Below are 21558 nucleotides of genomic sequence, written 5' to 3'. Positions count from 1 at the left end.
AATGGTGGCATAGGGCTATTTTCTCCCTCTCACCTGTCCATCTCATCATTTGAATTCCATGCTGTCACTGTCACTTGTCCACTCAAGCTTAACATTGTCATCTATCACCTGCCAGGTGCTGTTAGGGAGTTCTTCAATGAGTTTGACAACTTGACAAGCTCATTGCCTGACGATGGCTCACAACTCTTCGTACTTGGTGACTTCAACCTCCTGACGTCTGCCTTTGATTCACAACTCTTTCATTCCCCTCCTTGCCTGTTTTGACCTGACCCTTTCCCAGTCCCCTCCTACTCACAAGGCAGGCAATACGCTTGACCTCATCTTTATTAGAGGCTGTTTGCCTACTAGTCTCACTGTAACCCCTCCAGGTCTCTGATCAGTACTTTGCTTCCTTTTCTGTCTCCCTTTCCACCAACCCTAACCACTCAGCCCCTACCCAGATGGTCATGTGCCGTCACAATCTTTACTCTCTCTCTCCCACTCCTCTTCTATCCTATCATCTCTCCCTTCTGATAATTCCTTCTCCCTCCTGACTCTGCCTCTTCGACCCTACTATCCTCCATTTCTGCATCTTATGACTCGTATTGTCCCCTTTCCCCCCGGCAGGCTCGGCTCTCCCCTCCTGCTCCGTGGCTGAGTAACTCATTGCAAGCTTACAGGGCTGCGGCCAGCTGAGCGAAAACTTTCGGAGGACCTGTTGTCCTTTCACTCCCTCCTCTCTAGCTTCTCTTCCTCTGTGTCTACTGCTAAAGCCACTTTCTATCACTCTAAATTTCAAGCTTCTGCCTTCTTAATCCTCCTCCCCCTCCCCCCTCCCTCTCTGTGGATGACTTTGTCAACCACTTTGAAAAGGTTGACGACATTTGCTGCTCATTCACTCAGCCTATTGAGTCCACTGGTCCCACTACCCTACGCCTTGATCACTTTCTCCCCTCGCTCTGCAGAGAATCTTGTGACTAGTGAGGTCCGTCCGCCCGACAACTTTCCTGCTCAACCCCATCCCCTTCTCCAGACCTTTTCCCATTCCTCACTTCCCTCGTCAACTCATCCCTGACCACTGGCTGCATTCCCCTGACTTCAAAATGGCCCGAGTCGCTCCCCTCCTCAAGAAACAAACACACTTTGACGTCAAAAACTACAGACCAGTATCACTTCATTATTTTCTTTCCATAACACTTGAGCATGTTGTCTCTGACCAACTGTCTAACGACCTCTCTCAGAACGATCTTCTTGACCCTAACCAGCCAGGCTTCAAGACGGGTCACTCAACCAAGACTGTTCTTCTCTGTGTCAGTGGCTCTCCTCACTGCCAAAGCTGACTCTCTTCTGTTCTCATCCTCCTAGATCTATCCGCTGCCTTTGACACCATGAACTATCAGATCCTCCTCTCCACCCTCAGGGCTGGGCGTCTCAGGCTCTGCACACTCTTGGATTGCATCCTACCTGGCAGGCTGCTCCTACCAGGTGTCATGGAGGGGATCTGTGTCTGCACCACGTGGTCTCCTCACTACTGGTGTCCCCCAGGGCTCTTGGTCATTTCCTTTTCTCTCTCTACACCAAGTCCCTCGGCTCTGTCATATCCTCACATGGTCTCTCCTATCACTGCTATGCGGATGACACTCAACTACTTTTCTCCTTCCCCCTTCTGACACCCAGGTGGCAACATGCATCTCTGCAAGCCTGGCCGTTATCTCCGCTTGGATGTCGGTCCACCACCCTAAGCTCAACCTTGACCAGACGGAGCTGCTCTTCCTCCCGGGGAAGGGTTGCCTGCTCCAACAACTCTCCATCACTTTTGACAACTCCATGGTGTCCTCATCAAAGCAGTGACTCGCTCCTGCAGGTTCATGCTCTACAACATCCGTAGAGTACGACCGTACCTCACACAGGAAGCAGCGCAAATCCTAATCCAGGCACTTGTCATCTCCCGTCTGGACAACTGCAACTCGCAGGGCTCCCCGCTTGTGCCATCAAACCCCTGCAACTTATCCAGAACACTGCATCTCGCCTGCTGTTCTACCTTCCCAAGTTCTCCCATGTCACCCCGCTCCTCCCATGTCACCCCGCTCCTCCCATGTCACCCCGCTCCTTCCTCACACTCCACTGGCTTCCAGTAGAAGCACATATCCACTACAAGACCATGGTACTTACCTATGGAGCAGCAAGAGGAACTGCACCACCCTACCTTCAGGCTCTGCTCAAACCCTACACCCCAACCCGAGCACTCCATTCTGCCACCTCTGGTCTTTTGGCCCTCCCACCCTTACAGGAGAGCAGCTCACACTCAACCCAGTACAAGCTTGTTCTCTGTCCTGCACCCCAATGCAGCAGAGTCCCTGCCCATCTTCTGAAAACATCTGAAACACTACCTCTGTAAAGAGTATCTTAAATAATCCTCTTGCACCCTCCTCAAAAAGCCTTTAGTGAATGAACACTCGCACTCTTTTCCCCTTTACTAGCTCTGACTTTGCTGAGCGTACATTTTTCTTCAATAACGTAGCTTACTATGACTGTGGTTGTCCCACTATCTTAAGATGAGTGCACTGCTAAATGACTGAAATGAGATGTGTATTGTACGTATGATGTATATGAGATGTTATTTATGTTAAAATAGCAGAATTATGGGTCCACGACAATTTCCTCTTTGGTATAAATAAAGTATTTATCGTATCGTAAGAGGTGGTGTCATTAGTCAACCTCTGAAGTACATCGTTATTTAACTGATATTCCCTTTGAGCTGAAATAGTGTTTTGTTGTAGAGTTTTTCACGTAATTATAATTGTATTTTTTTAAATGCCCCTTTATACACGGTAGGAATGTTATTGAAAGAAAATACTGTGGTTCCAGACTGTTTCTCCTTTCGTCCCCTCTAACCCCCTCTCTCTTCTGTCCTCCCCTCCCTCGCATTTTCTCTCTCCCTCTCCCCCATAGTGGTGATGCTGACCCAGTAGAGAGCCAGTCAGAGCAGGATCAAATTCAGGCTGGTTCTGATGCTGATGTCCAAGCATCTGTCAGTCCAGAGGACCCAGACCAGGACCAAAGTCTACCAGAGCTGGACCAGGGGGGAAACACCTCCCACAGGCACCAAGACACCGACCAAGACCAGCAGGTGAGAGGGAGTCCCACAACCTATTCCTCAGTGTTACAGAGAGTAGACCGTTAGTTGTACCACTGACTGTAAATGTAATGGGAGTGGAGAGGTTTGCGTGTGAGCATTGGGGGGAGGAGCTACACACAGCTTGGCTGCCAATCCTGCAAAATCCTTCATTCAGTAAAGGAACCCTCTGCTCCCTCTGCTTTCTCTTACTGGGAGGAGGGAAGGAGGAGGGATGGAAGGGAGCGAGAGGGTGGGAATGAGAGAAGAGGGTCAGCCTTTGTTTGTAGATGGTGATGAATTAAAAGCCCTGTCCAGTATTGGTACAGAGCTGTTCTGTTCTCCAACTACATTGGCTGTAGATAAACAGAGCTGAACCGGATTGGCCCGTATCTGTGTTAATGAAGAGGCTTTGCCATTTGGTGGCTTTGTCGACCGTTCTGGGGTCTTATCAAGTGATTATGTAATATATAAATTACAGCTCACTGGATGTGTCTGTATAACGTGTCTCTCTATACCTGTTAAGGCAGTGGATGCCAGTGATGCCAGCGCTATTGAGACGGACCCCTCAGTGCCCAGTAAGGAGGACATCCCAACCTTCGACGAGTGGAAGAAACAAGTCATGGAGGTGGAGAAAGAGAAGAGTAAGAAACACACACACACACAGGGACACGTTCCCCTCATTAATATCATGTTCAGGAGAAGCCCAGTGACCATGAAGAAGACATGATGGTCGCAACAGTCATTTTACAGACAAACTAGTGCAGAGACCTAAATCTCTTTACTCCTATCAACTCCCTCCCTCACTCGATCTCTTCCTCCTTCCCTCTATTTTTTCTCTCTATCCCTCATAGTTTCTCCCCCCTTGCCTTTCATTCTTGAATCTCTTCCCTCTGAATGACGGCAGTATGGGTACTGGACCGTGTGTGTTGTCACCCTCCTCTGAGGCAGCACTCTTTCTCCACTGTCATGAATGGCCCGGTCTACTGGAGCAGAAGGACACTGACCAACAGACGTTCACACACACTCTCAAACTCCACGGCACATGCTCTGCACACACAAATACTTCCAGATTGCGTACAGTACCCTCACACTCTTAGATCATAGACAGCGTGGCAGGGTCATTTAACCCATTGTGTTGTTATCCGCTGAGCTAGAAACTGGACCTTGTGTAGATCTCCTGTCCTCAGCGTCACCATAATCACAAACCAGACAGACACCACATTTATAAACAGATGGTGTGACGGTGGCTACGTCATCCATTTCGTATGATATGTTAAGTTATTTTTTTGTAATTCGTACAATATGTTATGGATTTGGAAGTCTTTAAGGTCCCAGACTGCATCTTTCTCTCACACACACACATGTTTTGTTCTATCCTCGTGGGGACCTAAAATGAATTTCCATTCAAAATCCTATTTTCTCTAACCTAACTCCTAAACCACTAACCCCTTAAAGGCTCTGGTCAATCTGACTTCTGAAGAGGCCGTACAGCATTTACTGCCATGCAGCCTCCGCAGACGTCAGGGTTTCATCCTTATTGCGCTGAGCAGAGCTGTTGTCAAGGAAGTGAGTTTGTGTTTATACAAGACGTACCACCCCCACCTGCCATCAACCAATCATGTCAATGTGGAGTTATACGGAGCCCTCCACATAGTTAAAACATTTGAGAGGAGCACAGCAATGCGGTACGGAGCTTGATTTGACCTCTGCATGCCTCCAGAAGCTTGGCAATTGCGTCACACCCTCCATATGAAGTCTCTGACCACATTTTTGGATCGAGCATAAATTGGGTTTTACCCTAACCCTAATAGTAACCCTAAACTTAACCCCTAAGCTTAAAATAGCCTTTGTTGACATGGGAAATGTCCCCACAAGGGAGAATTGTCTTTGTTTTACTATCCTTGTGGGGACTTTTGGGGGATTTTAGGTCCCCTCAAGGGTAGAAGAACCAACCCACACACACACTTCCTAACCCCCTGTCTTCTCCAGCTCTGTCCCTCCATACCTCTTCAAGTGGAAGCCCCCCTGTGAAGAAGGTGCAGAAGAACTTTAAAAACAACTATGCTTCTGTGGAGTGTGGAGCTAAGATGCTGTCAGCTAACCCAGAAGCCAAGGTAACACGCAAGTCTTTATGTTCTTAGAATAGTAAGAATCAGTCCATTGACTCATTATGTGTCTCATATTTGCCATTTTGTTCTCTCTATCCTCTCTGGTTTCCAGAGTACATCTGCTATCCTCATGGAGAATATGGACCTGTACATGCTGAATCCCTGCAGCATCAAGATCTGGTGAGTCACACACACATTCGAGGGGCGTGTCTATGCTTGCTGATGCAGGAGACGTTGTCACTTTTTGCTTCAGTTAACATTGTGCAAGAGGGATACACAGTTCCAAACAATCATGAGAATAAATAATTAAAGATGTCAAATTTTCAATCTACTCATCTCTCATTGCCCTTCCACTTCTCTCTCCTGGTCCTGGCTGCTCTCTGTGGAGCTGCAGGGTGACTCAGTGTTCTGCTTTGCTGTTTCCTCCAGAAACACACACACACACATTGTCCCCTCATCAAGTGTGACCCCATCTGCCCAGGCAGAGGTCAAGGGGAGAGCAGGCAGCTGGAAATGTCTCACATTATCATTCCTCATCTACCTCTATCTTCCTCTTCCCCTTCTCTCTCTCTAGGTTTGTGATAGAGCTTTGTGAGCCCATCCAGGTGAAACAGTTGGACATCGCTAACTTTGAACTCTTCTCCTCCACACCTAAAGACTTCCTGGTCTCCATCAGCGACAGGTACATGCACACCCTTCCCCTTTCTCTCAGGACACACACATGCCCGTCTGACCACCCCTCTCGTTCTCTTGCTCTCTCTCAGGTATCCCACCAACAAGTGGTTGAAGTTGGGAACGTTCCACGCCCGTGACGAGCGCACCGTCCAGAGCTTCCCATTGGACGAACAGCTCTATGCCAAATACATCAAGGTACAAACTTACACACTCATGCCTACACACACACTGCAGACACACACACCATTTGAATTCTATGTTCTAAGCCCAGGTAAATTCCTCATGACTTCACAATAGGTTTCCAATGTCATCAACATAAGACTGGCTCCCTACTCAAACCTCACACAATATGTGTGATTGTGAGGGTGAAAATATGGAAGGAAATATTCTGAGGGTGTTGATGTATTTCAGCTACCTTTCCGCCCTACTTCTATGTGTAATAAACACAGTACAAATACAGTAAAAAAGTATTGGAAAGGGCCTACTATATTGTAGGCATTCAACTCTACTCCTCACCATCTTCTCTTATCTAACGCTTTGTGTTATTGCATTTATTTATTTAATTCTTTGTGTAGTTTAAAATATTTTGTGGGAGCTTTTTTTGTGTTGGGTTAATATGAATATGCCGCTGTTACCAAATGATGAAGAACTGAAGCTGTCATCAACCTGATATGTCTTGTTCTGATGTCTGTCTAGGTTCTGTTTGTCTACTTCCCTACTCCTCTAAAGTAACTGCTATCAATACTTACAGTGCATTCAAACTATTCAGACTCCTTGACTTTTTCCACGTTACAGCCTTATTCTAAAATGGATTAAATACAAATACATCCTCAGCAATCTACACACTATACCCCATAATGACAAAGTGATAACAGTTTTTAGAAATGTTTGGAAATTTATTACAAATAAAAAACATACCTTATTTACATAACTACTCAGACCCTATTCAGACTCGAAATGAGCTCAGGTGCATCCTGTTTCCATTGATCACCCTTGAGATGTTTCTACAATTTCATTGGAGTCCACCTGTGGTAAATTCAATTGATTGGACATGATTTGGAAAGGCACACACCTGTCTATATAAGGTCCCACAGTTGACAGTGCATATCAGAGCAAAAACCAAGCCATGAGGTCAAAGGAATTGTCCGTAGAGCTGCGAGACAGGATTGTGTCAAGGCACAGATCTGGGGAAGGGTACCACTTTTTTTTTTTTGCAGCATTGAAGGTCCCTAAGAACACAGTGGCCTCCATCATTCTTAAATGGACAAAGTTTGGAACTACCAAGACTCTTCCTAGAGCTGGCCGTCCGGCCAAACTGAGCAATCGGGGGAGAAGGGCCTTGGTCAAGGAGGTGACCAAGAACCCGATGGTCACTCTGACAGAGCTCTAGAGTTCCTCTGTGGAGAGATGGGAGAACCTTCCAGAAGGACAACCATCTCTGCAGCACTCCACCAATCAGGCCTTTATGGTAGTGGCCAGATGGAACCATTCCTCAGTAAAAACCACATGACAGCCCGCTTGGAGTTTGCCAAAAGGCACCTAAAGGCTGTCAGAAACAAGATTCTCTGGTCTGATGAAACCAAGACTAAACTCTTTAGTCTGATTGCCAAGTGTCACGTCTGGAGGAAACCTGGCACCATCCCTATGGTAAAGTTCGGTAATGGCAGCATCATGCTGTGGGGATGTTTTTCTGTGGTTGGGACTGGGAGACTAGTCAGGATCGAGGCAAAGATGAACGGTGCAAAGTACAGAGATCCTTCATGAAAACCTGCTCCAGAGTGCTCAGGACCTCAGACTGGGCCGAAGGTTCACCTTCCAACAGTACAACGACCCTAAGCACACAGCCAAGACAATGCAGGAGAGGCTTCAGGACAAGTCTCTGAATGTCCTTGAGTGGCCCAGCCAGAGCCTGGACTTGAACCCGATCTAACATCTCTGGAGAGACCTGGTAATAGCTGTGCAGCAACGCTCCCCATCCAACCTGACAGAGCTTGAGAGGATCTGCAGAGAATAATGGGAGTAACTCCCAAATACAGGTGTACCAAGATTGTTGCGTCATACCTAAGAAGACTCAAGGCTGTAATCGCTGCCAATGGTGCTTCAACAAAGTACTGAGTAAAGGGTCTGAATACTTATGTAAAAATGATTATTCCTGTTTATTTTTTTTTTTAAATCTCAAATTTCTATAAATGTGTTTTTTCTTTGTCATTATGGGGTATTGTGGGAAGATTGAGAGGGGGGGGGGACAATTGAATCCATTTTAGAATAAGGCTGTAACGTAACCAAATGTGGAAACGGTCTAGGTCTGACTACTTTCTGAATGCACTGTATAATACATTTCCATTTTAATGCTATTTGTACCTTGTATTGCTTCATATACCTAACCCTGTCCTTTATTGCTTTATCCTTGTAGTCTCTTGTAGAGCAAGCATTCAGTCAACACTGTGTGTTATGTTGTCAGGAAATATTTTTTTACGAAAATGCCAAAAAAAAGGACCAGGTGCTTGACTTGCTTGTGGCATGAATCAGCCTTTTACTGATTTCTCTCCTTTTCCCCTCTCTCTCTGTCTCTTCCTCTTGCATCAGATGTTCATCAAGTACATAAAGGTTAGCATTCTTCTCTTTTAGAGGTTGTAAATATGCAATGATGCATTATATAATCTACCATAATGGGGAGCTTTGGTGGCAGTGCACAGATACTGTAATGCATGACCAAAACAAACTTAAACAAAACACACATAAATAAAAACAAATCGTCAGCTTGGCAAGTTCTACTACATCACCTTTGATTTGATTTAGTATAGATGTTATTGGATGACTAGAATGTTAGTGTTGCTGGGTGGTTTAATTAACCAGGTGTGAGTGTTTTACCAGTGGTTTAACCCTTCGTCTCCCCTTCCCTCCAGGTGGAGCTCGTCTCCCACTTTGGATCAGAACACTTCTGTCCCCTCAGCCTCATCAGGTTAGAGATGTATAGAGGGAGGGAAGGAAGGAGTGGTAGAAAGACTGTCATTTCACTTTTTACAGATGCAGTGCTATGAAAAAGTATTTGCCCCCTTATTTTCTCTATTTTTGATCAGATCTTCAACTGAAACCTAATATTAGATAAAGGGAACCTGAGGTTACAAATAACCCCAAAAAAGTATACTTATATTATTTATTCAATTAACAGTTATCCAGCACCCAATTCCCCTGTGGGAAAATGAATTGCCTCCTTAAACTCTAACTGGTTGTGCCACATAGCTACAATGACTGCAACCAAATGCTTCCTGTAGTTGTTGATCACTCTCTAACATTGCTTGGAGGGAGTTTGGCCCAATCTTGCATGCAGAACTGCTTTAACTCAGTGACATTTGTGGGTTTTCAAGCATGGGCTGCTTGTTTCAAGTCCTGCCACAACATCTCAATTGGGATTAGGTCTGGACTTTGACTAGGCCATTCCAGAACTTCAAATGTGTTGCTTTTCTGCTGTTTTCATGTAGACTTAATTGTGTGTTTTGGATCATTGTCTTGCTGCATGACCCAGCTGCGCTTCAGCTTCAGCTCACAGACGGATGGCCTGACATTCTCCTGTAGAATTCTCTGATACAGAGCAGAATTCATGGTTCCTTCTATTAAGGCAAGTCTTCTAGGTCCTGAGGCAGCAAAGCATCGCCAAACCATCACACTACCACCACCACCATGCTTGACAGTTGGTATGAGGTTCTTACTGTGGAATGCAGTGTTTGGCTTTCACCAGGCATAATGGGACCCATGTCATCCAAAAAGCACCTGGGTGATCATCCAGACTCTTGGAATAATGTTCTATGGACAGATGAGTCAAGTATGGTGGTGGTAGTGTGATGTTTGGGGATGCTTTGTTGCAACAGGACCTAGAAGACTTAATAGAAGGAACCATGAATTCTGCTCTGTATCAGAGAATTCTACAGGAGAATGTCAGGCCATCCGTCTGTGAGCTGAAGCTGAGTCATGCAGCAAGACAATGATCCAAAACACACATTCAAGTCTACATGAAAATGGCAAAAAAAATGATTTCTTTGTAGTTTTGGAATGGCCTAGTCAAAGTCCAGACCTAATCCCAATTGACATGTTGTGGCAGGACTTGAAACAAGCAGTTCATTCTTAAAAAACCCACATGTTGCTGTTACAGCAGCTCTTTATGGAAGAGTGGGCCAGAATTCCTCCACAGCGATGTGAGAGATTGATCAACAACTACAGGAAGTGTTTGGTTAGTCATTGTAGCTAAATGTGGCATTGGGTGTAAGGGTGCAATTACTTTTTCACACCAGGGCATTGGGTGTTTCTTAACGTTGTTTAAGAAATGAATTTAATAAGTATGTAATTGTTATTTGTTCATTCAGGTTCCTTATATCTAATATTAGGTTTTGGTTGTAGATCTAACATTCAGTATAACAAAATTTGAAAAACACCCTTTGTCCCCTTTTAACTGGAACTAAGTTCACATCCACTTAACTGCTGCTACTCTGTAGATAAACTACATGATAAGGTGTACATTCTCTCAGTCGAGAAGGTTAAAGGGTTGAGCTGTATATATGAATGTGCAGTTAGAGTACAGACGTTTCCCTGATGTTGAACCTCTCACTCAAACCCACATCTCCTCAGGGCTGGGGTTTGTTTGAGGTAGAGAATACTATAGGGAACAGTGTAATCTCAGCAACATGTCAACCCACCTGTCAGTTTTCTGACAACGTTCATGTTAGTCTGAGCTTCATTCCTCTCTTTCAGCTGTATATAATACATGTAACCAGATGTTAGCTGTGTGTGTGTTATATAACAGTGTGTGTGTTTACAGGGTGTTTGGTACCAGTATGGTGGAGGAATATGAAGAGATTGCAGATTCTCAGTACCCCTCAGAGAGGCTGGAATACCTTGATGAGGATTATGGTGAGATGGTACACTGTGTTTGATAATCGGTTATAAAAGAGATTGTGTTCTCAATAACGTACCTGATTAGGTGCATCAAAGCTGGGACCGAGAGATTGAAAAACAGCTTCGATCTCAAGGCCATCGACTGTTAAACAGCCATCACCCAACACAGAGAGGCTGCTGCCTACATAGACTTGAAATCATTGGCTACTTTAATACATGGATCACTAGTCACTTTAATCATGTTTACATACCTTGCATCACTCATATACAGTACTGTTCAAAAGTCTGGGGTCACTTAGAAATGTCCTTGTTTTTGAAAGAAACGCAATTTTTTTGTCCATTAAAATAACATCAAATTTATCAAAAATACGGTGTAGCCTTTGTTCATTTTGTAAATGACTATTGTAGCTGGAAACGGCTGATTTTTAATGGAATATCTACATAGGCGTACAGAGGCCCATTATCAGCAACCATCACTCCTGTGTTCCAATGGCACGTTGTGTTAGCTAATCCAAGTTTATCATTTTAAAAGGCTAATTGATCATTAGAAAACCCTTTTGCAATTAAGTTAGCACAGCTGAAAACTGTTGTTCTGATTTAAAGAAGCAATAAAACTGGCCTCCTTTAGACTAGTTGAGTATCTGGAGCATAAACATTTGTGGGTTCGATTACAGCCTCAAAATGGCCAGAAGTACTTTCTTCTGAAACTCGTCAGTCTATTCTTGTTCTGAGAAATGAAGGCTATTCCATGCGAGAAATTTCCAAGAAACTGAAGATCTCGTTCAACGCTGTGTACTACTCCCTTCACAGAACAGCGCAAACTGGCTCTAACCAGAATAGAAAGGAGTGGGAGGCCCCGGTGCACAACTGAGCAAGAGGACAAGTACATTAGTGTGTCTAGTTTGAGAAACAGACGCTTCACAAGTCCTCAACTGGCAGCTTCATTTAATAGTACCCGCAAAACACCAGTCTCAACATAAACAGTGAAGAGGCGACTCCGGGATGCTGGCCTTCTAGGCAGAGTTTCAAAGAAAAAGCCATATCTCAGACTGGCAAATAGAAAAGATTGAGATGGACAAAAGAAGACACACTGGACAGAGGAACTCAGCCTAGAAGCCCAGCATCCCGGAGTTGCCTCTTCACTGTTGACGTTGAGACTATTTCTGATCAATTTGATGTTATTTTAATGGGGAAAAAATGTGCTTTTCTTTCAAAAGCAAGGACATTTCAAAGTGACCCCAAACGTTTGAAAGGTAGTGTATATACTGTATTTTATACCATCTATTGCATATATTTGTGTATATATTTGTGTATATATTCTTATTCCATTCCTTTACTTAGATTTGTGTGTGTATTAGGTAGTTATTGTGGAATTGTTAGATATTCCTGCACTGTCAGAACTACAGTGAGGGGGGAAAGTATTTGATCCCCTGCTGATTTTGTACGTTTGCCCACTGACAAAGAAATGATCAGTCTATAATTTTAATGGTAGGTTTATTTGAACAGTGAGAGACAGAATAACAACCAAAAAATCCTGAAAAACGCATGTCAAAAATTGATTTGCATTTTTAATGAGGGAAATAAGTATTTGACCCCTCTGCAAAACATGACTTAGTACTTGGTGGCAAAATCCTTGTTGGCAATCACAGAGGTCAGACGTTTCTTGTTGTTGGCCACCAGGTTTGCACACATCTCAGGAGGGATTTTGTCCCACTCCAATTTGCAGATCTTCTCCAAGTCATTAAGGTTTCGAGGCTGACGTTTGGCAACTCGAACCTTCAGCTCCCTCCACAGATTTTCTATGGGAGTAAGGTCTGGAGACTGGCTAGGCCACTCCAGGACCTTAATGTGCTTCTTCTTGTTGCCTTGGCCGTGTGTTTTGGGTCATTGTCATGCTGGAATACCCATTTTCAATGCCCTGGCTGAGGGAAGGAGGTTCTCACCCAAGATTTGACGGTATATGGCCCCGTCCATCGTCCCTTTGATGCGGTGAAGTTGTCCTGTCCCCTTAGCAGAAAAACACCCCCAAAGCATAATGTTTCCACCTCCATGTTTGACGGTGGTGATGGTGTTCTTGGGGTCATAGGCAGCATTCCTCCTGCTCCAAACACGGCGAGTTGAGTTGATGCCAAAGAGCTCCATTTTGGTCTCATCTGACCACAACACTTTCACCCAGTTATCCTCTGAATCATTCAGATGTTCATTGGCAAACTTCAGACGGGCATGTATATGTATTCTTGAGCAGGGGGACCTTGCGGGCGCTGCAGGATTTCAGTCCTTCACGGCGTAGTGTGTTACCAATTGTTTTCTTGGTGACTATGGTCCCAGCTGCCTTGAGATCATTGACAAGATCCTCCCGTGTAGTTCTAGGCTGATTCCTCACCGTTCTCATGATCATTGCAACTCCACGAGGTGAGATCTTGCATGGAGCCTCAGGCCGAAGGAGATTGAGAGTTCTTTTGTGTTTCTTCCATTTGCGAATAATCGCACCAACTGTTGTCACCTTCTCACCAAGCTGCTTGGCGATGGTCTTGTAGCCCATTCCAGCCTTGTGTAGGTCTACAATCTTGTCCCTGACATCCTTGGAGAGCTCTTTGGTCTTGGCCATGGTGGAGAGTTTGGAATCTGATTGATTGCTTCTGTGGACAGGTGTCTTTTTATACAGGTAACAAGCTGAGATTAGGAGCACTCCCTTTAACCTCTAGGGGCTAGGGGGCAGTATTTTCACGGCCGGATGAAAAACGTACCCAATTTAAACAGGTTACTACTCCGGCCCAGAAAATAGAATATGCATATTATTAGTAGATTTGGATAGAAAACACTCTGAAGTTTCTAAAACTGTTTGAATGGTGTCTCTAAGTATAACAGAACTCATATGGCAGATAAAAACCTGAGAAAAAATACAAGCAGGAAATGAAAATTGTGGCTGTACTATTTAAGTCATTGGTAATAAATCACACAGTGACAAAGGATTCATTTTGCACTTCCTATGGCTTCCACTAGATGTCAACGATCTTTATAAAGTTGTTTGAAGTGTCTCTGATGAACAGAGAACGAATGAGAAGGAAGGGAAGTTGACGTCCCTGGGAGGTCGTCACTTCATTATTGCGCGCACATGCGCGTTCATGTGAGGCGAGACATTTTTCAAAACTTGTTTCAAGACAGAGGTCGGGTTGAAATATTACTGATGTTTCACATTAAAAATGGACCAAAAGATTGATGCTAAACAACGTTTGACATGTTTGAACGAACGTAAATAGATTTTTCTTTTGACTTTTCGTCATGACTTTTCCCTCCCATTTTGGGTAGCCTACCGAACGCGCTAACACGGAACAGCATGGAGTTATTTGGACATAAATTATGAACTTCATCGAAAAAAACATTTGTTGTGGACCTGAGATTGCTGGAAGTGCCTTCTGATGAAGATTATTAAAGGTAAGGGAATATTGCTAATGTTATTCATGGTTTTAGATGACTCCAACATAGCGGCTAGCTGTATAGCCTAGTGTATTTTTCTGAGCAGAGTACTCAGATTATTGCAAAGTATGCTTTCCCAGTAAAGTTATTTTGAAATCTGTCAATGCGGTTGCATTCAGAATGCAACCGTTATTCTTTGAATAACAGTTTAATACTTTAACCATGTTTTACAATGAGTATTTTTTTGCTAAATTCACTGGCAGTTTTGGGGGAGACTTTTTCTCAACGACACACGCCGATGTAAAATGCTGTTTTTGGATATAAATATGAACTTGATAGAACAACAATGCATGTATTGTCTAACATAATGTCCTAGGAGTGTCATCTGATGAAGATTGTCAAAGGTTAGTGCATAATTTTAGCTGTTTTTCTGCTTTTGGTGAAGCCTGTCCTTGAATTGAAAATGGATGTGTGTACTTTTTTGGCTATGTACTCTCCTAACATAATCTAACTTTATGCTTTCGCCGTAAAGCCTCTTTGAAAATCAGACAATGTGGTTCGATTTAAGGAGATGTTTATCTTTTAAATGGTGTAAAATAGTTGATTGTTTGAGAAATTGAAATTATTAGATTTTTGATGTTTTGAATTTCCCGCCTTGCTAGCAATCCCGTCAGTGGGATTAGGTTACCCTCGATCCCCAACAGGTTTTAACCTCTCTGGGAAATGTGGGACGCTAGCATTTTCAAAAAGGCTTTACGGCGAAAGCATAGCATTAGATTGTTAGGACAGCGTCGAAAAGAAAACCACACAGCCATTTTCCAAGCAAGGAGAGGCGTCACAAAAACCAGAAATACAGCTAAAATTAATCACTAACCTTTGATCTTCATCAGATGGCACTCATAGGACTTCATGTTACACAATACATGTATGTTTTGCTCGATAAAGTTCATATTTATATCCAAAAACCCCATTTTACATTGGCGTGTAATGTTAAGAAATGTTTTGCCTCCCAAAACTTCCGGTGAATGAGCACATCAATTTACAGAAATACTCATCATAAACGTTGATAAAATATTAAACTGATATTCAAAGAATTATAGATACACTTCTCCTTAATGCAACTGCTGTGTCAGATTTCGAAAAAGCTTTACAGCGAAAGCACACTTTGCAATAATCTGAGTACAGCGCTCAGAGACAAAACCAAACCCGCCATTTTGTGGAGTCAACAAAACTCAGAAATAACATAAATATTCACTTACCTTTGATCTTCATCGGAATGCACTCCCAGGAATCCCAGTTCCCCAATAAATGTTCATTTGTTTCAATAAAGTCCATAAATGTCCAAATACCTCCTTTTTGTTCGCGCGTTCGGTAGAGTACTCTAAATGCACTGTGCTCGTGCAGTTAAGTTCAGACAAAGTCAAAAGTTATATTACAAACGATGTATAGCATCAATCTTTAGGACGTTTTTATCATAAATCTTCCATAATATTCCAACCGGACGATTCCTTTGTCTTCAAAAAAGAAAAGGAACACAGCTAACTCATGTGAGTGCGCGCCACTGAGCTCATGTCATTTTCTCACTCATCTACTTCCAGGAGCTCTTATTCTCTCCCTATTCACAGTAGAAGCATGAAACAACGTTCTAAAGACTGTTGACATCTAGTGGAAGCCTTAGGAAGTGCAAAATTAACCCTAAGTCACTGGATAGGGAATCACTTGAAAAACTACAAACCTCAGATTTCCACACTTCCTGGTTGGATTTTTCTCAGGTTTTTGCCTGCCATATGAGTTCTGTTATACTCACAGACATCATTCAAACAGTTTTAGAAACTTCAGTGTTTTCTATCCAAATCTAATTTGGGCACATCATTCATCTGTATTTCCGAATACTGCCCCCTGCCACTAAAAAGTTAAGTGTGCTCCTAATCTCAGTTTTATACCTGTATAAAAGACACCTGAGAGCCAGAAATGCAAATCAATTTCTAACATTTGACATGCGTTTTTCTGGATTTTTTGTTGTTGTTATTCTGTGGCTCACTGTTCAAATAAACCTAGCATTAAAATTATAGATTGGTCATTTCAAACGTACAAAATCAGCAGGGGATCAAATACTTGTTTCCCTCACTGTAGAAGCACAAGCATTTCACTACACTTGCAGTAACATCTGCTAACCATGTGTATGTGACCAATAACATTTTATTTGATTTAAATCATCTTTAGATTTTTTTCCCCCCATCTACAGACTACCCTCCTGGGTACCTCCACTCTGAGGACAAGGGGTCTAAAAATCTGCTGGGCTCTGCCACAAGTACGTACATACACACAGACACACAACCACGTCAGATTGTTTTGAGCCTACAGTGCCTTCAGAAAGTATTCACACCCCTTGACCTTTTCCACATTTTGTTGTGTTACAGCCTGAATTTAAAAGGGATTACGCTAAAGATTAGTTTATCACTGGCCTACACACAAATACCCCATCATGTGAAAGTGGAATTATGTTTTTTGAGATTTTTTGCAAATTAATTCAAAGCTGGAATAAATGTCTTGAGTCAATAAGTATTCAACCCCTTCAAGCCTAAATAAATTCAGGAGTAAAAATGTGATTAACAAGTCACATAATGGGGGGGCGCTAGAAAGCGTGCTATGGAGTAGACGTGCTTTGCTAGATCTCCACTCTATTTTGAAACAAATATTATTTTATCTTAACCTCACAACCTATAACTTCAAACATGGTCTGGCAATATGACAAAGGGAAAAGGCACCAAAAAAGGAGGCGCTAAACAAGATAATTTGAATGAGATAGACAACGAACCAATTTCAACATCGCCGACCCACGAGGAGTTAGCTGAAGATGCTAGCTCCCAAGAGCTCCCCACAGAACCTACTTAACGTGACATACTGGCTGCCATAAACTCACTAAGCAAGAAGGTAATGGCTGATATCTCAAAGAGTATTGGGACTTGGACTGAAACTGTGAAGGCAACTAAGGGAAGGGTGCATGAGGTTGCGCAGACGACAGTCGATCACGAGGCCAGGCTACAGGACATAGAAACAGTGCGCAACGTTCAAAAATGACAAAACCCTGAAAGCCCGATTTGGAAATGCTTGCGTCGCATTCAAGACGCCAGAACATCCGAATATTTGGGATCCAGGAGGACACTGAAAAAGGGAAACCCACTGAATTCGTCTCGGAGCTGATACTGGCATTGCTGGGGAGTGAACACTTCAAAATGGCCATCCTGATCGACCGCACACACAGATCACAGGCAACGAAGCCGGCCAAGGGCACTATCCCCAGACCAGGGATCTCATCCTCAAGCTGGCTAATCAAAAGTTCCCCCTTAACTACAATGGAGCCAGGGTGTCTTTCTACCCAGATCTTACTTTGGAGGTGAGGAACCAACTGAAAGAGTATGAGTTAGGCAACAAATGCAGGGTGGCCAACATCCGATATGGAATCCTCTTCCCAGCCCGGTTTAAGGTGACAGTCGAGGGATCAACACGTACGTTTGACAACCCCAAAGAGGCCGATCTGTTCTTGTCAAGCAAGTTCCCTGGCTGAGGATATCGAACGGCTGTGTCAACCGGCTAAATGACCAAATACAGGCCAGGAATGTGTTTGAATTTCCTGCCTATATCTTTTCGATCAGAAATTGGGACTTATATGATCGGTGAGATGTTGTGGCTTATATAGCATTATTTAGCCCATCATGTTTTAGCGCCACTCACTCCCTAACGTGAGAGTTAAGTGTTATTTAATATTAGTTTATATGCGGAGCATCTATAGATGACGAGTTAGTTCAAGCTGTATGTCTAGACACCCTGAAGTTTGTGTGTTAGACAAGGAGTGCTTCGTTTGGGGAAGTCACTCAGTAATGGGACGGGAGGGGGGATGGGGTCTGTGTTATGTTCACATTTATTAATACAGGTGGCATGACAAGCTCCTGCACGGCGGGACATATTTATTTTGGGCTTTGTATGAAAGCAACAATTTGCTCTAAAATAAGAAATGCCACATAGTGACCGAGCACAGAGTAGACCTAGTGGAATAAAGATAGTCAGCTGGAACTGTAATGGCTTAGGGCATGTCGTGAAACGAGCTAAGGTTTTTTCTCATCTTAAATCACTGGGGGCTGACACAGTGCTTCTTCAAGAAACTCATATTGAACTCTCCGCTCAGGCCAAACTACGAGTCGGCTGGATCGGTCAGATATACCAGTCTAACTTTGATGCAAAAGCAAGAGGGGTAGCAATCCTGATAAGGAAAAACATTCCTTTTTGTTTACTCATCCTCGATTTCAGATCCTAATGGTCGGTATATTATTGTGGCTGGTACACTGAAATCGAAACCAATAACCTTGGTCAATTTATATGGACCCAACTTCGATCATCCATTATTTTTTCAAATGGTATTTAAGGCCATACCAAATATCTCAGATACAAGTGTTATTGTTGGAGGTGACTTTAACTGTACGTTAGATCTTCTTTTAGATCAACAGCTATCAAGGTCACTTCAACATTCAAATGCCAGTGTCTGTCTAAATACATTGATGACAAACCTTAACATTGTCGATATTTGGAGACTGACGCACCCAACAGATAGAATAATCCCTTTCTTTTCATCAGTTCATAAATCATATTCCAGAATTGACTTTTTTTGTTGGACTCCAAACTAATTTCAGCAGCTGCGTCGGTTACCTATCACCCTATTCTAATTATGGACCACTCTCCTCTGTCCATGGTGCTGAAACTCGACAATATGTCGACAGGTCGGCGACCATGGCGCTTAGACGCATACCTGTTGAAAGATCAGGCTTTTTGTCAGTATTTGACGGAACAGAGAGCCTTTTTCCTCGGAGCTAACGACACGGGGGATGATGACGACTCCACCCTTTGGGAATCTCTAATGGCTGTGATTAGAGGTTACATTATTTCTTATACATCAGAGAGGAAGAAACGCGCCAATACTAGGCTGAGAGAAATTGAAAGAGTTAGGGGAACAGAACATTTTTAGGACGAATTCCTCGAATACAGTCCTTGAGAAGATCAAAGTTGAAATATGAATATAATACCATCCTTTCGAGACAGGTGGGCTCTTTTACTTGTTAGAACGCAACAAAGTTATTTTGAACTGGGTGACAAACCACAAATGATTAGCAAGACAGCTAAGGCATGTTCGGCCATCTAGAGCTATTCACAAAATAAAAGACAAGAAGGGTAAAATAGTAACAGATCCACAGGATATTAATAAAAGCTTTGTGCAGTTTTACTCAGAGCTATATCAATCAAAATGCGATGTTACTGATCCACGAACGCTTTCTCACTGAATGTGAACTTCCTAAACTAGACGGGGGCAGCTGCTGCACTCGATGCTGGGATAACTTTAGAGGAAATAAACACAGCGATAGCACAATTTCCAAACAGCAAGGCTCCTGGGCCCGATGGATATGTAATAGAATTCTATAAGAAGTACTGCACCAGTCTAGCTCCACTTATGTGGCGAATGTTTAAACAATCCAAAGAAAATGCCAAACTCCCACAAACACTGTATGAGGCTACAATAGCACTGATCTTGAAAAAAGATAAGACGACATCTCCATGGAATCTCTATCGCCCCGTGTCATTGCTCCCCATAGAAAATATGGTGTTAACAAAGATATTGGCAAAACGATTGAAAAAATATATTTCTGACATCATACACCCTGACCAGACAGGTTTTATTCCGGGCCGACATACACTGCTCAAAAAAATAAAGGGAACACTTAAACAACACAATGTCAATCACACTTCTGTGAAATCAAACTGTCCACTTAGGAATCAACACTGATTGACAATACATTTCACATGCTGTTGTGCAAATGGAATAGACAACAGGTGGAAATTATAGGCAATTAGCAAGACACCCCCAATAAAGGACTGGTTCTGCAGGTGGTGACCACAGACCACTTCTCAGTTCCTATGCTTCCTGGCTGATGTTTTGGTCACTTTTGAATGCTGGCGGTGCTTTCACTCTAGTGGTAGCATGAGACGGAGTCTACAACCCACACAAGTGGCTCAGGTAGTGCAGCTCATCCAGGATGGCACATCAATGCGAGCTGTGGCAAGAAGGTTTGCTGTGTCTGTCAGCGTAGTGTCCAGAGCATGGAGGCGCTACCAGGAGACAGGTCAGTACATCAGGAGACGTGGAGGAGGCCGTAGGAGGGCAACAACCCAGCAGCAGGACCGCTACCTCCGCCTTTGTGCAAGGAGGAGCAGGAGGCGCACTGCCAGAGCCCTGCAAAATGACCTCCAGCAGGCCACAAATGTGCATGTGTCTGCTCAAACGGTCAGAAACAGAATCCATGAGGATGGTATGAGGGCCCGATGTCCACAGGTGGGGGTTGTGCTTACAGCCCAACACCGTGCAGGACGTTTGGCATTTGCCAGAGAACACCAAGATTGGCAAATTCGCCACTGGCGCCCTGTGCTCTTCAGATGAAAGCAGGTTCACACTGAGCACATGTGACAGACGTGACAGAGTCTGGAGACGCCGTGGAGAACGTTCTGCAGACGCCGTGGAGAACTTTCTGCTGCCTGCAACATCCTCCAGCATGACCGGTTTGGCGGTGGGTCAGTCGTGGGGTGGCATTTCTTTGGGGGGCCGCACAGCCCTCCATGTGCTCGCCAGAGGTAGCCTGACTGCCATTAGGTACCGAGATGAGATCCTCAGACCCCTTGTGAGACCATATGCTGGTGCGGTTGGCCCTGGGTTCCTCCTAATGCAAGACAATGCTAGACCTCATGTGCCTGGAGTGTGTCAGCAGTTCCTGCAAGAGGAAGGCATTGATGCTATGGACTGGCCTGCCCGTTCCCCAGACCTGAATCCAATTGAGCACATCTGGGACATCATGTCTCGCTCCATCCACCAACGCCACGTTGCACCACAGACTGTCCAGGAGTTGGCGGATGCTTTAGTCCAGGTCTGGGAGGAGATCCCTCAGGAGACCATCCGCCACCTCATCAGGAGCATGCCCAGGCGTTGTAGGGAGGTCATACAGGCACGTGTAGGCCACACACGCTACTTAGCCTCATTTTGACTTGTTTTAAGGACATTACATCAAAGTTGGATCAGCCTGTAGTGTGGTTTTCCACCTTAATTTTGAGTGTGACTCCACATCCAGACCGCCATGGGTTGATAAATTGGATTTCCATTGATTATTTTTGTGATTTTTGTTGTCAGCACATTCAACTATGTAAAGAAAAAAGTATTTAATAAGATTATTTCATTCATTCAGATCTAGGATGTGTTATTTTAGTGTTCCCTTTATTTTTTTGAGCAGTGTATATACTACAATTTGAGACGCCTTTTCAACGTAATGTATCATG

At 43.8% G+C, this 21558-nt stretch overlaps 1 protein-coding gene across 9 annotated transcripts in view; it reads left to right on the top strand.

Moving 5' to 3' along the window:
* suco (SUN domain containing ossification factor) overlaps nt 1–21558 on the top strand; it is an 89305-nt gene that overhangs the window by 55701 nt on the left and 12046 nt on the right. For 7 of the 9 annotated variants that reach the window (XR_006756932.1, XM_014216860.2, XM_014216858.2 and 4 more), the window contains exons 5-14: nt 2932–3109; nt 3621–3738; nt 5087–5211; nt 5318–5385; nt 5780–5887; nt 5970–6075; nt 8467–8487; nt 8787–8842; nt 10694–10785; nt 16433–16498. Coding sequence is in view for 8 of the 9 variants with exons in the window: in XM_014216860.2 (XP_014072335.2) it covers nt 2932–3109; nt 3621–3738; nt 5087–5211; nt 5318–5385; nt 5780–5887; nt 5970–6075; nt 8467–8487; nt 8787–8842; nt 10694–10785; nt 16433–16498 (938 nt within the window). In the remaining variant the exon portion in view is untranslated. The remainder of the gene's footprint in view (nt 1–2931; nt 3110–3620; nt 3739–5086; nt 5212–5317; nt 5386–5779; nt 5888–5969; nt 6076–8466; nt 8488–8786; nt 8843–10693; nt 10786–16432; nt 16499–21558) is intronic. The other 2 variants (XM_014216861.2, XM_014216862.2) reach the window with 2 other exon arrangements.

Source organism: Salmo salar, chromosome ssa10, assembly GCF_905237065.1.
Source record: "Salmo salar chromosome ssa10, Ssal_v3.1, whole genome shotgun sequence".
Taxonomy (NCBI): Eukaryota; Metazoa; Chordata; class Actinopteri; order Salmoniformes; family Salmonidae; genus Salmo; species Salmo salar.
The sequence above is the reverse complement of the archived record's forward strand: the minus strand, read 5'-3'. Positions and strand labels throughout refer to the sequence as shown.